Source organism: Chamaea fasciata, unplaced genomic scaffold (assembly GCF_029207755.1).
Source record: "Chamaea fasciata isolate MVZ Bird 193981 ecotype frontalis unplaced genomic scaffold, bChaFas1.0.hap1 SCAF_2, whole genome shotgun sequence".
Taxonomy (NCBI): Eukaryota; Metazoa; Chordata; class Aves; order Passeriformes; family Sylviidae; genus Chamaea; species Chamaea fasciata.
Window position 1 is genome coordinate 115,637,076 of NW_027094087.1, and position 19,603 is coordinate 115,656,678.

General features: G+C 53.1%; 1 protein-coding gene across 1 annotated transcript; it reads left to right on the top strand.

The window, feature by feature from the left end:
• Nucleotides 1-239: 239 nt before the first annotated feature.
• KCNE1 (potassium voltage-gated channel subfamily E regulatory subunit 1) lies at nt 240-4,117 on the top strand. Its single transcript, XM_066177550.1, is given in 3 exon segments — nt 240-402; nt 404-486; nt 3,703-4,117. Coding segments are annotated over 3 exon segments (609 nt in total). The 5' UTR covers nt 240-291.
• Nucleotides 4,118-19,603: the final 15,486 nt, after the last annotated feature.

A 19,603-nucleotide genomic window follows, 5' to 3' on the forward strand; every position in this document is an offset into this window, starting at 1 on the left:
ATTTCGGGCTTGTGGTCAGAGGAAAGTGAGGCTTTGGGGAGAATTCGGTGCACAGGGGCTGCTTTTTAAAGCCACCTGAATGTGGCTCTGCCCAGGTGAGCAGTGAAGGCAGGGAGAGGCAGGAGGTGTTGAGCTGCAGATCCCTCCCTGCAGCAGCTTTTCCACCCAGCTCGGGCAGGAGCAGTGCCCTGGATGCTGCTGGGTTGCAAAATTCCCGGGAGCTGGAAGGGAGGAAACGAGGCTGCCTTGTGCAATGAAGAAACGGTGTCTGACCTACTCATCCCTGAAGGAATGGCAGGGAAACGAGCCAGGGAGGTCAGTGGATCCTTTATGGAGGTGGAGAAGCACCAGGACAGTTGGAAGGCAGAAAATCTGGGAGGTGGGGGAAGTGCTGCGCTGACAGTTCGCTCTGAGAGTAGCTCTGGCTTTATTTCTGTGTCGTCAAACCACAAGAAGTTGTGCTAGAGCCGTGTTTTCTAAAGGTGAGTGTTCCTCGAGGCTGCCTGGGTGTCTGGGGCTGGCTGCTGACGCTTTTGGCAGCAACAGGAGAGGGGCTTGGAGATGTTTGCTTGGTGGAAATGAAAATAGAGGCGCTCTGATTTGGGAGAGCTGAGAGAACGGGGTTAAAATCTGTCATTTCACATCCACCTCAGTCTGTGGGATAAAGATCACCTCGAAACCCCAGCAGGGAAGAGAAGGAGAGGCAGCCAAGAGTCAGTTTTCATGGAATCATGGAACGGTTTGGGCTGGGAGGGACCTTAAAGCCCACCCAGTGCCATGGGCAGGGACACCTCCCACTGTCCCAGGCTGCTCCAAGCCTCAGTGTCCAGCCTGGCCTTGGGCACTGCCAGGGATCCAGGGGCAGCCACGGCAAATCTGGGAATTCTATTCTAGAACCTCCCCACCCTGCCAGGGAGGAAATTCTCCTAATATCTGCTCTAAACCTGTCATTTTTCAGTTTGAAGCCATTCCCTGTGTCCTGTCCCTCCGTGCCTTGGGAATTGTCTCTCTCCAGGTTTCCTGGGGCTCCTTCAGGCCCTGCAAGGCCACCCTGAGCTCAGCCCAAAGCTTCTCCTGTCCAGGCTGAACAATCCCAGCCGTGCCAGCCTTTCCTCCCAGCAGAGCTGCTCCATCCCTCTGCTCATCCTGGAGCCTCCTCTGGGCACTCTCCAGCCCCCAATGCTCGAGGAAGAAATTCCTGTTGAGCTCCAAAGCCACAAATTTGAGGTGCATTCCAGGAGAGGAAATTCCCTCTTCTCAACCCCGGTGGCACCAGCAGCCTCTGGCAGCACCTTCTCCTCTGGAGCTGAGCTGCTGGAGACCAGCCCAGCTCACACAGGGCAGGAAGGGCCAGGCTGGAGCTGAAGGTGCCCACTGGGCTGCGTGCCCTCCACTGGGAGCAGGATCCCGGTTCAGGGAGCAGGATCCCGGTTCAGGGAGCAGGATCCCGGTTCAGGGAGCAGGATCCCGGCTGAGGGAGCAGGATCCAGGTTCAGGGAGCAGGATCCCGGCTGAGGGAGCAGGATCCAGCCTCCTTTGGAGCACTTGTGCTGTTCCTTTGTTGGGAAGCAGCCGGGTGTCAGTCCTGCCATTCCCACGGCTGGCAGCAGCTCCATGAGGTGCCAGATCCAGCTGCAATTCCCTGTGTTTGGAGCCCAAAGCCAACCTGCAGCTCTGCTGTGACATTCCTGATGGCCTCAGCACCCAAACTGGCACCACGAGCTCTCCACAGGCTGCCCTTGGCCTCTCTCCACACCCGGCCGGGATCAGACTCTGGGAAGTGGCTCCTGGAGTGGCTTTGGCAGCTCTGGGCGCCCCAGGGCTGCAGGGATTTGGGTGTTGAAGAGATCAGGGACGGGTCATAAAATCCCAGAATCCCAGAGTGGTTTGGGTCGGACACAGTGGAAGGTGTCAGGGACAGCACGGGATGGGCTTTAAGGTCCTTCCCCACCCAAACCATTCCAGGATTCCACGAGAATTCCCCACCCCGTGTTTCACTTTCAGCCTCAAACCCCTGAGCGCTCCGGGGAAGAATTCACAGTGAGCATCAGCACGAGGAGCTGTTAATTAACAATTAAGTCCTGCGTGTGACCCTCCCCACGTCCGCAGGAGCTGTGCGCCCTTGGCTGTGGCAGGCACAGGATATTCCAGGGAAATGTTCTCCTCCTGAGGGATGCTGGCTCCTCCCGGCTCTGTCCCTCCGTTTCAGCAGCTCCTTGTGCAGTTTTAATCCCGTAACCAGGCACGAACAAATCCAAGGAAACCTCCAGGAACCTCGTGTTCCTTCAGAGCCATTCCCAGCAGCTGGAGGCTGTGCCCAGCCGAGCTCCCTCCCACGCAGAGCTCCTGGAAAACATCCCTGGACTGCCACCATCCCCTGCCGGAGCTGTCACTCCTGCCCCGGGCTCCTTTTCAGCCTGGATGGATTAGGAATGGTTCGAAATGTACTTCCTCCTCAGAATCCCCGAACAACAACAGCTCAGTGTTCTGGAGGAGGATCTGCTGAGCTGCTCCCGAGGATTTAAAGCTGTGGGAAAAGCTGAGAGTCACCCCGGGGGGGTGCCAAGGTTGTCGCAGAAGTCACCTCGGATGACAATGGCCCATTCAGGGGGTCAAGGGCTTGTTTTCCTTTCCCAGGATCATTTAAATGAGGGGCTGTGGTGGGGTTGGCAGTCGTGGGTGAGGAAAGGCTGGCACAGCTGGGATTGTTCAGCCTGGACAGGAGAAGCTTTGGGCTGAGCTCAGGGTGGCCTTGCAGGGCCTGAAGGAGCCCCAGGAAACCTGGAGAGAGACAATTCCCAAGGCATGGAGAAGGACAGGACACAGGGAATGGCTTCAAAGTAGGATTGGATGGGATCTTGGGCAGGAATTGTTCCCTGGGAGGGTGGGGAGAGGCTGGGATGGAATTCCCAGATTGGCTGAGGCTGCCCCTGGATCCCTGGCAGTGCCCGAGGCCAGGCTGGACACTGGGGACAGTGGGAGGTGTCCCTGCCATGGCAGGGGCTGGAGCAAGATTACATTTGAGGTCCTTTCCAACCCCCAAATGATTTGATGTTCCCCGGCTGCCGAGCATTTGGGATTGCAGTGCCGACAGGATTCCTCTTATGAAGTGATTTTCAGGCGGCGTTGGAAAGGGGGAAAAGACCCTTCAGCTCCTCGTGTCCGAGCAGAGGCTGTGCCTGGGAGGTTTCTGGGTGTCCCCATTTCCTGCTCCGGGAGCTCTGGCAGCCTCGGGGCCGTGCCCATTCCCTGGGGAGCCTGGGCAGTGCCCGGCACCCTCTGGGGGAAGAGCCTCGCCCTACAATCCCCCCTCAATCCCTCCTGGAACAGCTCCAGCCGCTCCCTGGGCGCTGTCGGGTCACAGGGAGCAGAGATGGGAGCTGTCCCCCTGGCTGGGACACTCCTCATGCCTGGGGGGCTCAGGGAGGGAGTCTGGAGCTTTAGACAGCAGCAGGGAGGTCGGGGGGAGATCTGTGACAGCTGCACACCACGAGAGGCCATCTGTGAAGCCCAGGGGGGTTTGGAAGGTGCTGGTGGGGATGGACTCAGCCCCTGGCTGGGTTGCAGACGGGAGATGAGAGGAGCTCCCCACGTCCAGCCAGGCTCTCTGAGGCAAATCCCTCACTGAGGAGGGCGAGCAGGAAAGGGAGACAGAGGCAATCCCACCCTCACCTGACACCATCCCCTGATTTTTACCCAAAGGAAGGAAGGAGGTGCCCAAGGACGGGAGATCAGAATGTCGGCGCCGTCGAACGACACGGCGCCGAACCTGCTGCTCTGCAAACTGCTCCAGGACTGCCTGGAACGGACCAACAGCTCTGCTGCGCCTCAGCTGAGGGCTGCCGGCGACAGCCTGGAGATCGTCTACGTGCTGCTCATGCTGGGGCTCTTCGGGTTCTTCACGGTGGGGGTGATGCTGACCAACCTGCGGGCGCGGCGCCTCGAGGGGCCCGGCGACCCCTACAACACCTACATCGCCACCGACGCCTGGCACAAGAAGGACAGGCAGTACTTCCAGGCCAAGATCATCGAGAATTACAAGCTCTGCTGCGTCCTGGAGAACCAGCTGGCCGTGGAGCAGCCGGCCATGAAGATCCCCGAGGAGAAATCTTCCTAGGGAAAGGAGGGGAAAGGGTTTTGCACGGCGCCGGGACGGCGTGAGCGATGCGTGCCGTGGGTCAGGGGAGCTGCTGGTCCTTCTGCAGAGACACAGGCCCCGGCCAGGCTGGAGGAGCAGTGGTGGCGGAGCTGATGGCTCTGGGATGTCCCAGTGCTGCCCCAGGGCCTCGGCACCCAAACTGGCACCACGAGCTCTCCACAGGCTGCCCTTGGCCTCTCTCCACACCCGGCCGGGATCAGACTCTGGGAAGTGGCTCCTGGAGTGGCTTTGGCAGCTCTGGGCGCCCCAGGGCTGCAGGGATTTGGGTGTTGAAGAGATCAGGGACGGGTCATAAAATCCCAGAATCCCAGAGTGGTTTGGGTTGGAGGGAGCTCAGAGCCCATCCAGTTCCAGCCCTGCCAAGGGCAGGGACACCTTCCACTGTCCCCAGTGTCCGGCCTGGCTTTGGATGGAGCTCCAGGAAACCTGGAGAGAGACAATTCCCAAGGGCTGCAGGGACAGGACACAGGGAATGGCTTCCCAGGGCCAGAGGGGATGAGTTTTCTCTCTCTTCCAACCCAAACCATTCTGGGCTTCTCTGGTTCTCCGTAAAGGTAAATCTTGGTGTTGCTGGTGTGAATCTAGAGCCTAATTAGGACCTAATTAGAACCAAACACGGGGCGGAGGTGTTAATCGCCAAGCAGACAATCATTTTCCAGAGAGACCAAATCCACCCAAGACAAAGCAGCTGAAAGATTCCTTTGGCATTTTTGTCCGACTTAGAACGATGGTTTTGTAAATTGTACAATGCAGGGCTGACCTCTTTCCTTCAGAGCCATGCCCCTGTTAGTGATAAAACAGTAGGAAAACTTTCCTTTTTTTTTTTTTCCCTGAAAAATATTTCCTTGGAAGAACACGGACTTGGGAGGGAAACCTCAGTGACTTCAGGGTGTGGCACTTGGGGCCGTGGGTTCATGCTGGGTTATGGGTTGAGCTCAAAGATCTTGGAGGGCTTTTCCAGCCTCAATGATTCCATGATTCTGGTTCCTGACACGTCTCCCAGACTGGTCTTGCTGGGACCACTCAATTTAATTTCCTTTCCATGGATGGGGCTTGATCCTGGCAGCAAAATCCACGTGCAAAGATTGAGCAGCCCACGGGGTCTGTGCCATGGATGTGGGTAACGCTCCCAAATTCCAATCCCAGTTAATTACTCCACAAGCCCCAAGTGCCAGCCCCTGCTTGGGAAGGGAATTTCCACTGTGGGAAGAACAATTCTGTAATTTCTGCTCTTCAGTCACGCAGAGGCGATGTCTGTGCTTAGCTCACATTCCATGGGCAGCTCCCAGGTATTTATCCGAGGATCCAGCACAAAATCCACGGCAAGAAGGTTTTCCTGCCCTCTTCCCTCCTCCACAGGCCGGGTCTGGAGGGACAAATTCAGCTTCTGTGGCACCAACCATCACCTACCTGCCTGCTGAAAGGAGAAATCCATCTCCCGCGGACATTGTGCTCCTTAAAACAACAGCTGTGCCGGCTTGGAGCTGGTTTGGGATGAGGGAAGCGACAGCCTGGGCAGGAGTGGGGATTTTATTCCTGCTCTGCAGGTACAAATCCCATTTTTGGCTGCTGGAGAGGAAGAAGAAGTGGGGAAGGCTGGAAAGAGGAGCAAAGCAGCTGCTCCCAAGGCAAGGCGAGGGCAGAGAGCTTGGGATTGGGAAGCAATTCCAGCAGCGCCCTTTTCCAGGCACTTCTTTAGCACTGCACTTTCATCTAAGTAACATCCCAGCCGTGTCTGCGTTCCCAGGACACCCCGAACGCAGGGTTGGGTTTTTTTCGAAGGTATTTATATAGTGCCTACCATTAAGTTGAGGACAAGATCCATGGTTTTGGTGTCTGGAGCAGCTTTGGAAAAATCTCCGCAGCTTAATTATCCCAGTCACTTTTTCCTCTAGAGGAATGGAAACCCCAGCCCAGCTTTGGAAAGGAAATGTTGATTTTTCAGCTTGGGCGCTGCTCTTTTGGGATTTCACCGTTTAGGACTTGCCCTGGGAGAGGATCTGCAGGGCCAGGCCCCCGGACTTGGCTGAAACTTGCACCAAAAATTGCCTTTAATGACATTAAACCCTTACCTTTAATGAATTAAGACCTTTAATTCACGCAAACGTCTGGTGACATTAAACCCTTTGAGTGAAGCTTGCCCCCAGGGCTCCCTCCTGGCAGCTCTCCCTCCATCCCAGGGATTTTCAGGGATCATTTTCTTTTCATAGCTCCAGGGGGGGTTCTTGGTGAGGAGGGTGGCGCTCAGCATCTGTTGTATCCCACTTATTTTTTTTTCTTCTTTTTTAGCAGCTGTGCCTTTTTATTTAATTGAAATTCAAAAACTCAGCCTTGCTGTGCCACCCTCTCCCCTCTGTGCCTGCTGTGGATTCCCACCGTGGGCTCGCACCTTTCAGTCTTGGGCTTCTCTTCCCCACCGTGGTTTTTTTTTCGCTTGTACAAAGCAATAAAATCTGGATTTCAAGCGCTGCTTGCGGCCTCGGACGTTGTTTTTTTTTTTTTTTTCCTCCCAACCTGTTCCACAGGCTCAGGGGAGGAGGGGGGCAGATCCTCCCCAGTGGGCACCCACTGACCCGTCCCCTCTCTCCACCCGATTAACCAGGGCCAGGCAGGTGCTGGGATCTCTCCCAAATCTGCACAAATATCAAAATGTCAGCAGCAAATTCCTCCCCTGCAGCTGACTCCCGGGGTTTGCAGCCCCACAGGGAGAGTTTGGCTCCGGCGTCGGGCACTGATCCCTCCCCGGCAGCACCTGCCCAGGGCAGCCCGGGATTTGGGGCACCTCCAGCTCCATGAAACGACAGAAGGCCTGGAATAAAAGACATGGAAATGTTGGAGTGAGTCCCAGAGGAAGCCGTGGAGATGGGGCTCCAGGAGAGCTGCAGAGGGACTGGGGACAAGGCCTGCAGGGACAGGACACAGGGAATGGCTTCACAGTAGGATTTAATGGGATCTTGGGAATCAGGAATTGTTCCCTGTGAAGTTGGGCAGGCCCTGGGATAGAATTCCCAGAGCAGCTGTGGCTGCCCCTGGATCCCTGGGCCAACCCAGTCTCCGATCGAATCCTTCTGGCAGTTTCAAACCTGCCCACGAGAAATCCACTCACACAGGCTCAGCTTTGGGACAGCCAGGTGCCAATTCCAGCTGGAAGAAAAGGCCAGGGAGGTGCTGGGGGAAATATATCCAAGGAATGACTCCGGGTGTTTGGATCCAGGCAGCCCAGAGCCAGGGAAGCAAAGCCGGGCTGCTCTGAGGCAGCTCTGCAGCCGGACGTGCTGACACTGAGGGCTCATCCTTTCCCTTCCCCATCCCTTGGAGAACTCCAAGCTCTTTATTCCCCATCTCATGGAGAATTTGCACCCTGCAGCAGGCGGATCTTTATTTCACCAGCAGAAATCTTCACTGCTGCAGGGACGGGAGCACAAACCCCTGGGATTAAAGAGTCCGAGGTGGAAAATCCTTCCCAGCCAAAGGCCGTGGGAGTCTGGAGCGAGTTCCCCTGTGCCATTTTGAGTTATCAGCGCTATCTTTATTTGCAGCTGGCTGGGTCAGACCTGCTAAACCTGGAAACTTGTTCAGAGACAAGCAGGAGGAAACTGATAAAAATAGAAGATAGGAGCAATCAGAAGCGAGCAGAACATTCTTTACAGCTGATAACTGCTCTTATCTCATGTAAGATTGCTCCGGCATCCTGTTACAGTTTTGCACCTTGTTATCACTGCCCCGAACTCGGTCCTCGATCTCCTGATCCAGCCGGAGCCCTCAGCTGGGCACGGGAAAGCTCCAGGGAGCCTTTCTCAAGGAAAGGCTGCAGGGAGCAGCACAAACGCTGCACAGCAGCTGCGGGAGGTCACCGGGAAGGTGGCAGGAGCTGCCCCGCAGGTGCCATCCTGGAGCAGCTCCAGGAGCGCCCCGTGGGAATCTCAGGAGGTTCAACATGGCCAAGTGCAGCTCTTGAGTCGGGACAACCCCTGGGATCAATCCAGGCTGGGATGAGCGGATGGAGCAGCCCCGGGAGAGCTGGAGCTGCCCCAGCCCAGAGCCCCCTGTGCCCAGAGTGGGGATCAGGAAAGGGATTGGGATCGGGAAAGGGATTGGGATTGTGTCCCTGTGCCCCCCCAGGTGAGGCCCCACCTGCAGAGCTGCCCCAGCCCCGGGGCCCAGCACAGGGAGGACGTGGAGCTGCTGGAGAGAGCCCAGAGGAGGCTCCAGGATGAGCAGAGGGATGGAGCAGCTCTGCTGGGAGGAAAGGCTGGCACAGCTGGGATTGTTCAGCCTGGACAGGAGAAGCTTTGGGCTGAGCTCAGGGTGGCCTTGCAGGGCCTGAAGGAGCCCCAGGGAACCTGGAGAGAGACAATTCCCAAGGCACGGAGGGACAGGATAAAGGGGAATGGCTTCAAACTGAGAAATGACAAGTTTAGATGGGATGTTGGGCAGAAATTGTTCCTTGGGAGGGGCTGGGATGGAATTCCCAGATTTGCTGTGGCTGCCCCTGGATCCCTGGCAGTGCCCAAGGCCAGGCTGGACATTGGGGCTTGGAGCAGCCTGGGACAGTGGGAGGTGTCCCTGCCCATGGTTTATGTTGGAATTGGATGATCTTCAAGGTCCCTTCTAACCCAAGCCAGGCTGGGATTCCGTGACTTAACCCTGAGCATCAGGGATTGATCCCAGGTTTTCGTCCCGGGAATGCTCCTTTGGCACAGCCCCACCAGCCGTGTCCCTTCTGTCTCCCACCACTTCCATGCTCATCCTTGTGCACGTTTCCCTGCAAACAGCACCCCTGGCGCCCTATCAGGAGGATCCCTCCCAACACCTGAGCTCCTTTTCCTTTTCTCTTGTGACCTCCAGCTCCGGTGGTGGCGGCAGGGATTTGTCAGGGGAGCGCGGATCCAGCACGTGAACCTCCAGCCTGTGCTCTTTATCCCGGCACCTTCGGGGACTTCCAGGGCTTTTTTTGTCCTGGCAGGGTTTTCTCAAGGCTTTATTTTCTGCTCCCAACCCAGCCGGGCCAAAGGGAGCTGGGAAAAGGGGGCAAACAAGGATCTCACACCGACCCTGCACCCGCAGGCAGATCCTTCTCATTCCACCTCTGGATCTTCCCCCCCCAGCACCCCCATTCCCAGGGATTCGGGGATGGATCGGACCCTGAGGGATAAACCACCAAATCCTCCCCATACTTTTATTTTTATTTTTATTTTTATTTTTATTTTTATTTTTATTTTTATTTTTATTTTTATTTTTATTTTTATTTTTACTATTTTTATTTTTACTTTTATTTTTACTATTTTTATTTTTACTTTTACTTTTATTTTTATTTTTATTTTCATTTTTATTTTTATTTTTACTTTTATTTTTATTTTTATTTTTACTTTTATATTTATTTTTACTTTTATTTTTATTTTTATTTTTATTTTTATTTTTATTTTTATTTTTATTTTTATTTTTATTTTTATTTTTATTTTTACTTTTATTTTTACTTTTACTTTTATTTTTATTTTTATTTTTTATTTTTATTTATATTTTTATTTTTATTTTTACTTTTATTTTTATTTTTATTTTTATTTTTAATTTTTTTTAAAATTTTTTTTATTTTTATTTTTATTTTTATTTCCATTTCACCTTAACATGCAAAAGCTGTGGCGCGGCAATGGGAAAACCAGCATGGGCATCACTCAGGGACCTTCTGGGATTTACCCAGGGCGGGGCTGACACCCCAAATCCACCCTCCGTTCTCCTATTTCTGGCTTTCCTTCAAAAAACAAACCAAAGGGAGATCTCTGTGTTTACCACCAGCCCAGCTGCCTTTCCATCCAAACCCTGAGCTGGACGAAGGGACTGGGACAGAAGAAAAGGCGTTTTGGATAAAAGCAAAAAAGCTGAGAAACACCCAGCGCTCCGGGAGTGTTTGGACACGCAGGGATGCCCAGGATGGGATTGCCGGAGGGTCTGCGCAGGGCCAGGGCTTGGATTCAATCCCTGCGGGTCCCCTCCAGCTCGGGATATTCCAGGATTTGATCCTGATCCAAATCCCAGAGGTGCTGCACAGCTCAGTGCGCGACACAGGCAATAGAAACTGAGTTTTTATTTATTAACAAATCATTTAATCCAACCTCTGCATTAAACAGCCTCCCCTGGGTTTTTCCATGTGCGTTTTGCTTCTCATTTCCACTCGCAGAAGTCACGGAAACGGAGAAACCACCAGGAGCTCTGAAGGATCCTTCTTTTCTCCAGCTCTGGGCAGGTTTCCTCTTCCCTCTTGAATTTCCTTCAGTGGGAACCAACACAGGCAGCACGATCCCTGCTCCAGCTCCTTATTTTGATTTATCCACCGACATGTTTTAGAGATTTGCGGAGAATTAAATTGCCTGTGGGATTTTCCGAGAGGAGAAAAGAGCCGTCCCGACCTGCTGGGGTTGTCAGGTGTGTGTTTGTGGGTTCGTTCCGTGAATTTAATGGGGTTTATTCCGTTCAATTTCCCGTTCCAGGAGGAGGATGAGCCGGCGCCTCCTGCAGGGACCACACCAGAGTGTCCCAGTTGGTCGCCAGCTGCATCAGTGCCTGCTCTGGGGAAAGCCATTAAATCCCAGGGCAGGTGGCCTCAGATGAACCCATTTTACCTGGAAATCTCCAGGAGAGGGGGAAGAGGAGCCCCGGAATTCCAGAGTCAGGCACAGCAGGGGACAACCCATCCCAGGCCTGGCCTGGCCACCGTGTGTGACCATCCCCAGATCTCTTCCCAGATCCCAAATATTCCTGCTCTGCTGAGACCTCAGCAGATTTCCATCTCTGGGACTTTGTGGGCAGATCCCATCCAGCTGTTCCCAATCCCCGTGGATTTAGAAATGCCCAGCTGCCCGTGGGTGGGGTGGGATGAGACGGTCCTTAAGGTCCCTTCCAGCTGACCCATTCTGGGATTCTGTGGTGATTTTGGGGATTCTGTGGTGATTTTGGGAAGTCCAGGTGGATTTTTTGAGGAGCTCATCACAGCAGAAACGACGCCCTGAAGGGCCACCACGTCCCCACAGCTGCAGCTCTGTCCCAGCTGTGGTGACAGGGCAGAGCTTTTCCCACCCTGCGCCCGCCTCTTCCCCCTCCCCTGGTCCCTGAGGGTTCCCAGGAGCGAAACACAAGAGGTAAAAAGCTGTTTGAGAACTTCCATGGATATTTGCAGCTTTTATCAGGATGTGCCAGTCTTTAAATTCATTTTTCCTGCTCAGCTCTCGTCCTCCTCTGGAGACAACACCGCTCCTGCCCTGGTGTCCCCAGCAGCCACCACTGCTGGCTTGGCTGTCCCAGCGTTGATGCCTGAAGTTTTATCTTTGCTGTATTTCAGGTTCTGCGGTGCCCAGGGGTGCAGCTCTGAGCTCACAGTCAGTGTCACTCAGCTCTGCACACAGCAGGGACACAAAACAAATCCTTCTCCTGCTGCACACCAAGGACAGCTGGGACAAGTGTTCAGGCCCCAAAGCACAAACAAGGGTGGGCTGAGGGGAGGAAACAAGAAGGATGGGACTGCATCACCTGCAGCTGGGACTGGACAATTCAACCCCAACGTGCAAATGGACCAGAACTGATAAAAGTGTGAGACCTCGTGACCCTTTGTCCATTTTTTGTCCATGTTGTGACCATGTTGTGGCCATTTTGTGACTATTTTTTGTCCATGTTGTGACCATTTTGTGACCATTTGTGACCATGTTGTGACCATGCTGTGACCATTTTGTGACCATTTTTTGTCCACCTTGGGCGTAGCCCTGGCCAGGCTCTTGTCCTGCCCAAGGTGGATCTTGGAGGCCTTTCAGTAAACACCGATTTCATCCTCCAGCTCTGTCCAGTCTCTGCTCCAGCTCAGCCCTCCCGAGGCATCACCGTGATGTTGTCTCGGCCGAGGGCTCCTTAATGTGCAGCCTGTGGTGGAAACAGGATGTGAAGCACAGGATGGGAGTGGCGGCTGCCTCCATCCTGGCCCGCCGGTGACACCGCTCCGCTCGCGTGCCTGGAGCCGGGCCCAAAACGTGAACACCAGCTCACAAAAACAGGGATTTGTTGATTTTTATTTTTTTTTTTTCCTCTCTGTTTGATCCCCAGGCACAATTAAAGGGCGATATGCAGAGCTTTGCTGCCAGGGCTGAGTCACGGGTGGCAGGAGTTGGATGCGGCCCCGAGGCGGCCGCGGTTGCGCAGATCCCACCCGGGAGAGGAGCAGGGGATGGGGCTGGAGCTTGTTCTGCGGGATGGATGGGTCCTGGCAGCCTCCTGGGGACGTGGGATGTTTCAGGGATTCGTTTTAGGGATGTAAGTTGCCCTCTGGGATTTTCCGAGAGGAGAAAAGAGCCGTCCCGACCTGCTGGGGTTGTCAGGTGTGTGTTTGTGGGTTCGTTCCATGAATTTAATGGGGTTTATTCCGTTCAATTTCCCGTTCCAGGAGGAGGATGAGCCGGCGCCTCCTGCAGGGACCACACCAGAGTGTCCCAGTTGGTCGCCAGCTGCATCAGTGCCTGCTCTGGGGAAAGCCATTAAATCCCAGGGCAGGTGGCCTCAGATGAACCCATTTTACCTGGAAATCTCCAGGAGAGGGGGAAGAGGAGCCCCGGAATTCCAGAGTCAGGCACAGCAGGGGACAACCCATCCCAGGCCTGGCCTGGCCACCGTGTGTGGCCATGCCCAGATCTCTTCCCAGATCCCAAATATTCCTGCTCTGCTGCGACCTCCTGCTTCCATTTCTGGGACTTTGTGGGCAGATCCCATCCAGCTGTTCCCAATCCCCGTGGATTTAGAAATGCCCAGCTGCCCGTGGGTGGGGTCACAGCAGCATCAGGAAATGGAGTTTTGTGGCAGAGTCTGAGAAATGGCAGGAAAGGAGCAAAATCTGTCCTGGGCAGTCCTGTGTCAGCGGAGTGGTGAGAAAGCTGCGGGCATTCCGAGCCAATCCTGCTGGGAAAAATGCTGGGGGGGAAAAAAAAAAAAAAAGGAAGAAGAAAGAAACAAACTGAACAGCCTGGGACTTTGATCATCAGAATCCCTCATTGTACGAAGCCCAGTAACATCCCTTTTTACCCTCTGGCTCACACAATCTCTTTTCTTTCACGGGATGTGCCCCTGTGCAAGGAATTTGCCGGAGTTTCTCCTCTTGCTGAGGAGGAATATTGGGAATATCTCGGGCTCCTGGAGGAAAAAAAGCAGCTCAGGAGTGCAGAGAGCCCTGAGCTTTGCCAGCACCAAGCTGTTCCCACTGAGACCTGGAGCAGGATGATGCTGAGGGAAGGTTTTTGGAGAAATCTTGCAGGATTCAGAGGAGCTTCTCCTCACACCTCCACCGAGTGTGGGGAGAGACAAACCGGCCACAGAGAGCCAGGCCTGGGAACCAGAAAACCTGGGAATGGGATCCATGAGTTGGTCTGACCTGCACTGGGACCATCCACGGAGTCCTGGAATGCTTTGGGTTGGAAGAGTCTTTAAAGATCATTTATTTCCACCTCCCACCATCCCAAGGTGCTCCAAGCCCTGTCCAAGCTGGCATCTCCTGGGAAGCCAAGATGGTTCAGCCACCACTGAGACCAGGAGAAGGACAGGCCAGATCCTCCCTGGGAAGGGATTTTCCATGCAAAATATCTCCAGGTTCTAACAAATCATTCTCTACAGCCTCAAAATATCCCCCTGGAAGTGTCCAAAGCCAGCTTGGACGGGGCTTGGAGCAACCTGGGATATGGAAAATTCTCCCTGCCCACGGGAATGGGATGATCCTTAAGGTTTCTGCCTCCGAGACACTTTGGAGAAGGAGGACCAGGAGGAACGTTGGGGAAGGGGCATCCATGAAACCTTGGGAACGGGTTCACTCCTGCAGCAAACACCTGCCAGGGCATGACCCAGATTTTTTGGGAGGAGTCACAGGGATAACGTGCAGGGTTAGCCTCGGTGACCGATGACCAGTGACCGCTGCGGGCTCCTCACGTGAGCGCCGTCACATCCAGACATTCCTGCCCGCCGCTTCCTCCGGGCCTGCAGCCCTGGCTCAACAGGAAGTGGCACTGCCAGACAAGATCCAGCTGGTGTGTCCCGGGGGCTGGGAGCATGGAAAACAAGCTGGGAGGAGAGTGGGGCTGGGAAACGCTCCAGGCTGGAGCTCATCCGGGCTTGTCCGGGCGCCTCCGTGAATCCTCCGCTCCTGCCTCACTCCAGCACGTGGGATTTTAAAGGTGTTTGGTCATGTCCTGCCCTGTGCTTCCAGGTGTCTTTGCTCCTGGAGGAAGAGGGGATACAGAGATCGGGTTAGTTCCCCGACCCACCTCATGCTCACCCAGGGTTTTGATGCTTTAAAATCCAAGATTTGGGGAAAAAAAACAATAAAATTGGGACTAAAATAGCCTTGCTTGATCGTTCCCTTGCCTCGTGTGTTTAAAAAGATGGGATTTCAGGAATAAGGGAACCAAATCCTCAGCTCTGCCCTGGCCTGTGTCCCATAAAACTGATGGAAACTTCCCCGTTTATTTGCCACCACTGGAGAGACTGTCAGGTTTATTTCTTATGACCTCGGTATTCCCGCTCCAAAGTCATTCCTTTGCAAAAGCCCAGACCCCAGGGCTGTGGCTGCACACCTCTGGGCAGGGGTCACCCGGAATTGCTCGGGGGACACGCCTGCGTCCGTGTGTCCCTCTCCATCCACACCCCCAGAATTCCCACCCATCCCCCTGGAAATCTTACACCACCCCAGCTGCTTCATTCTCAGCCCTGGGAAGGGCAGCTGGATCCCCTCTGGAGGATTGGGATCCCCTCTGGAGGACTGGGATCCCCACTGTGCTGCCCTGCTGAGGACAAGGAGGAATCCTGCACCCTTTTCCTGGGAATGGCTGGGGAGGAGTCCATCCTCCTGCACCAGTTGGAGGCTGACATTAATCGCTGTCGTTAATTAGCAATCGAGCTCCTCTCCAGGGCCGGTTGGACTCAGGGATCCTGCGTCTCTCCCAGAGAATCAGGAAAGTTCCCACAGAGTCCCTGGCAATGGAACAAAACCCCAGAAATTGCTCATGGAAATGATGCTGATCCCTTCGGAAGGCTGAGCTGGAACAGAGACTGGACAGAGCTGGAGAATAAAGTCGAGATTTATTAAAAGGCCTTTAAGGATCCAACTTGGGCAGGACAAGAGCCTGGCCAGGGCTGCACCCAAGGTGGACACAAAATGGTCACAAAATGGACACAAAATGGTCACAAAATGGACACAAAATGGTCACAAAATGGACAAAGGGTCACGAGGTTTCACACTTTTATCAGTTTTGGTCCATTTGCACGTTGGGGTTGAATTGTCCAGTCCCAGCTGCAGGTGATGCAGTCCCATCCTTCTTGTTTCCTCCCCTCAGCCCACCCTTGTTTGTGCTTTGGGGCCTGAACACTTGTCCCAGCTGTCCTTGGTGTGCAGCAGGAGAAGGATTTGTTTTGTGTCCCTGCTGTGTGCAGAGCTGAGTGACGCTGACTGTGAGCTCAGAGCTGCACCCCTGGGCAGCGCAGAACCTCAAATACACCAAAGATAAAACTCCAGGCATCATTCCCCCATTTGGGGCCAGCACTCCCAAAGGATTGTTATCCATGTTTATCCTTCTGCATTTCCATTGGACTTGGTTTCCAAGGAAAAAGAACCATCAAATCCAGGGAAGAGTCTGAAACTCTGACTTTGGAGAGCCCTGGAGGGGCTGGAGCGTGTCCAGGGCAGGGCAGGGAGCTGGGGAAGGGGCTGAGCCTGGAGCAAAGGAGGCTCAGGGGGGACCTGGTGGCTCTGCACAAGTCCCTGCCAGGAGGGGCAGGGAAAGGAGGAGAGGAAATGGCCTCAAATTGCACCAGGGGAGGCTCAGGGTGGAGATTGGGCAAGGGAATTTCCCTGGCACAGTGCTCAGGCCTTGGGATGAGCTGCCCAGGGAGGTTTGGAGTCACTGTGTGTGGGAGTGTTCAGGAGGAGTCTGGAGGTGGCCCTTGGGGACAGGGGTTGGCTGATGCTGGTGGCACTGGGGTGGCACTGGGTGATCCTCAGGGGCTCTTCCCACCCTGGTGATCCTGGGATCCTGTGGAACCAGGGGCATTTTCCATGTCCGGGCTCCAGCTCTGAGAACCAGAGCGGTGGGTCTGGCTCCTGGGAATGGTGGCCTTAAACCTCTCAGCAGCACGTTTTCCCCCGGAATCTGGGATTGATCTGTGCACAGCTCCCTCAGCCTGGCAGCCCCGGGGTTATCCAGGGAGGAGGGAGTTTCCCAGGCCTCTCCATCCCCCTGCAGCCCTCAGCTCCCCTCTCCCCCAAGCAGCAGCTCCTGCTTTGGGTTTTCCTCCCGTTCCTGCATTTGTTAGCCAAAGGCGGAGCTCACTCACGAGCTGCTGAGGCTTCTAAAGCTCTGTGTGCTCTCCAGAGGAGATCGGACGGGTGGAAAAGATGGAGCTGAGTCCCGCAGGCAGATTGAGGAACGTGCCTGATCACAAATTTAACCCCTGCTGCTGCGGGGCCCAGCTCCCCATCCTGCTTCCCAGGAAAAAAAAAAAAAAATCAGCTGAGCTCTGAAATCCTCGCTCCCAGGAGCTGTCCGTGCTCCAAATGCCGGCTCAGTCAGGGGTGTTGCAAGGGCTGCCCGGTGTTCTGCGTCGCTGCCGGAGGGGATTTGGCTGGGAAGGGGTGGAACTCGGGCTGTTTGGCCGTGTCTGAGCGGGATACAAACGCCCCTGCCCAGCTGGCAGAACAGGCTGGAAGGGGCTGGGGCAGGGAGACGGGAGCTCAGGTAGGGAGGTTGCCTCCTCCAGCATCCTCTTCCCTGTCCCCGGCTACTTTCTTTGCCCATCCTTTCTCCACCAGGTGAAGCAGGAGGAGCAGGGGTGGAGATGCGCCCCTGAGCAGGGACAGGGACAATTCCTGGGCGTCCGGATTCAATGATCCTGATGGCTCCTTCCCGACTCAGGCCACTCCACAATTCTGTGATTCCTCTGGTGCATCCAAACACACCCAGGGGGGACACCTGGACAGTCTAAAAACTCAAAATCCCTGGGCATTTATGACCAAGAACCAAAAATCCCTCCCCCATAAGAACTTTCCCGGTTTATTTTCCCCAGAGCTGACACCTCTGAATCCCCCCTCTTGTGCTTGATCAAGGGGACACCTTTCGTCCTTTTTTTTTTTTTTTTGTCCTTTTTTTTGTCCCTTTTCCCGGACGGAGCCTCCCAGGTTGCGATGTCCTGTCCCCGCCTGCCCGGCCACTCCCTGCCGTGATTATCCCCAGCAGCAGCCGGGCCACTCCTCCCCTCTGCTCCTTAAATAGTTAAATCCTGGAGCAGCCGGAGCCAGAGGGGACGGGAGCTGCCGGGGGACGGAGCCAGCTCTGCAGGTGAGGTTAAAAAATAAAACCAAAACAACTCCGGGATGCTCTCACAGCATCTGCAAGTTCCTTTGGGAGGGATTTGCCAGCGCTGCTTTGACTGGGAATTTCAATTTTGCGTTAGTTTGGATGCAGTTGTTCGGTTTGTTTTCTTCCCTCCCCCCCTGAAAATCAGCTGTGTTTAATGCTCTTGTTATTAGGAATTTTTTTTTTTTAATTAGCTGGATATGGCATTAGGTATACATAGGCATCCGCTGTGTATATTATATTTTATATGTTATATTATATATAACAGAGACTTGGGGCTGTGTTTTTGTAGCTATATGATATACATTATGTGTAACCATATATTATATATATTTCGTATATTATATTATATTATTTTATATTATATATAACAGATTTGGGGCTCTGTTTTCCTATATATATTATATATGCATTATATTGTATATAACCATATATAATATATACGTTGTATATTTATAATATATTATATTTGATGTTGTATATAACAGACGTGGAGCTCTGGTTTTGTACCTGTATAATATATATATAAAACTATATATAATATACATATTTTTTGTCTATTTATATTATACCATATATATTTTTTGTCTATTTATATTATATCATATATATTTTTGTCTGTTTATATTATGTCATGTCATATATATTTTTTGTCTGTTTATATTATATCATATATATCAGAGACTCGGAGCTCTGTTTTTATATTTTAATGTGTTGGTGCGTGTAGGGGGAAGGACAAATCCATGCAAGCCTCCACGTGTGCATAGTTTTATTTATTTTTATCCATTTGTGAGGCAGGAGATGCTGATCGTGGCACGGGCTGGGTTGGAGGGGACATTCAGGCTCACCCAGGGACACTTTCCATTGTCCCAGGCTGCTCCAAACCCCATCCAGCAAACTTCCAGGGATCTCAGCTCCTCTGGGAATTCCATCCCAGGGCAGGATTTCTCCCTCCTGGCTAATCCAGCCCTGCTGTCTGCACTCTGGGCTGTGTTTGTGTCAAAAAAAAGGTCGCGGCAATCCTCAGGCTGAGGAAAAGCAGTGGAGAGGAGAGGGGAGGGAGGGAAAGGGGCTGAGCCCAGGAAAGGAAAAAGAAGGAAAGAAAGAATAAGAAACAAGGGGGGGAAGAAAGAGAAAGAAGGAAGGAATAGAGGAGAAAAAGAAGGAAAGAAAGAAAAAGAAAGAAGGAGGGAAAGAAAGAAAGAAAGAGAAAGAAGGAAGGAATAGAGGAGAAAAAGAAGGAAAGAAAGAAAAAGAAAGAAGGAGAGAAAGAAAGAAAGAGAAAGAAGGAAGGAATAGAGGAGAAAAAGAAGGAAAGAAAGAAAAAGAAAGAAGGAGGGAAAGAAAGAAAGAAAGAGAAAGAAGGAAGGAATAGAGGGGAAAAAGAAGGAAAGAAAGGAAAAGAAAGAAAGAATAGAGGAGAAAAGGAAGGAAAGAAGCTGATTCATGTGTTTAATCAACACAGCAACGGGGAAACTGGACTGATGGGACAGCCCAGTCTTTTCATGTTGACCTAAAATACATCCCAGTCCCTTCCACTGACACGTGGGGCCCAAAGGTTGGACCTGCTGGTCCTGGAGACTTCTCCCGACCTGATTTCTGTGATTCCAAGCTCCTCCGGTCCTCTCTGTGAGCTGCACGTGGAGAAATAACACAACTTATTTACACAAGACCTGTTTACGCCTTCCTGGACACCTGGAGTTACCCAAGAGCGGCCGCAAATCTTTCCTTAGTCGTCTCGAAGGGCAGATCCTACCCTAAACTTCTTTTATTTTCGCTTATTTTGGGGGGGAGGATTCAGGTTCTGCCGTTCAGCGGCTGCAGAAGTGGCCTGAGAATCGTCCCCGTTAAAGGTCCCTCGTGTCATTGTTTCCCTCAGGCCTCTCATCGTTTTCTGGGAATTGGTCCCTCTCCTGTAGTTCTCCGGTGGCGTTTGGAATGGGAGGGAAGTTTGGATGGATTTTCCCTTCCCAAATGTTTTCTGGATGGAGTCAAGTGGGACATGGCTCAGTGATGGGCCACACGTGCAGAGATTTTTGGGGTTTTTTAACTGCATATTGAGAATTTTTTAACTGTA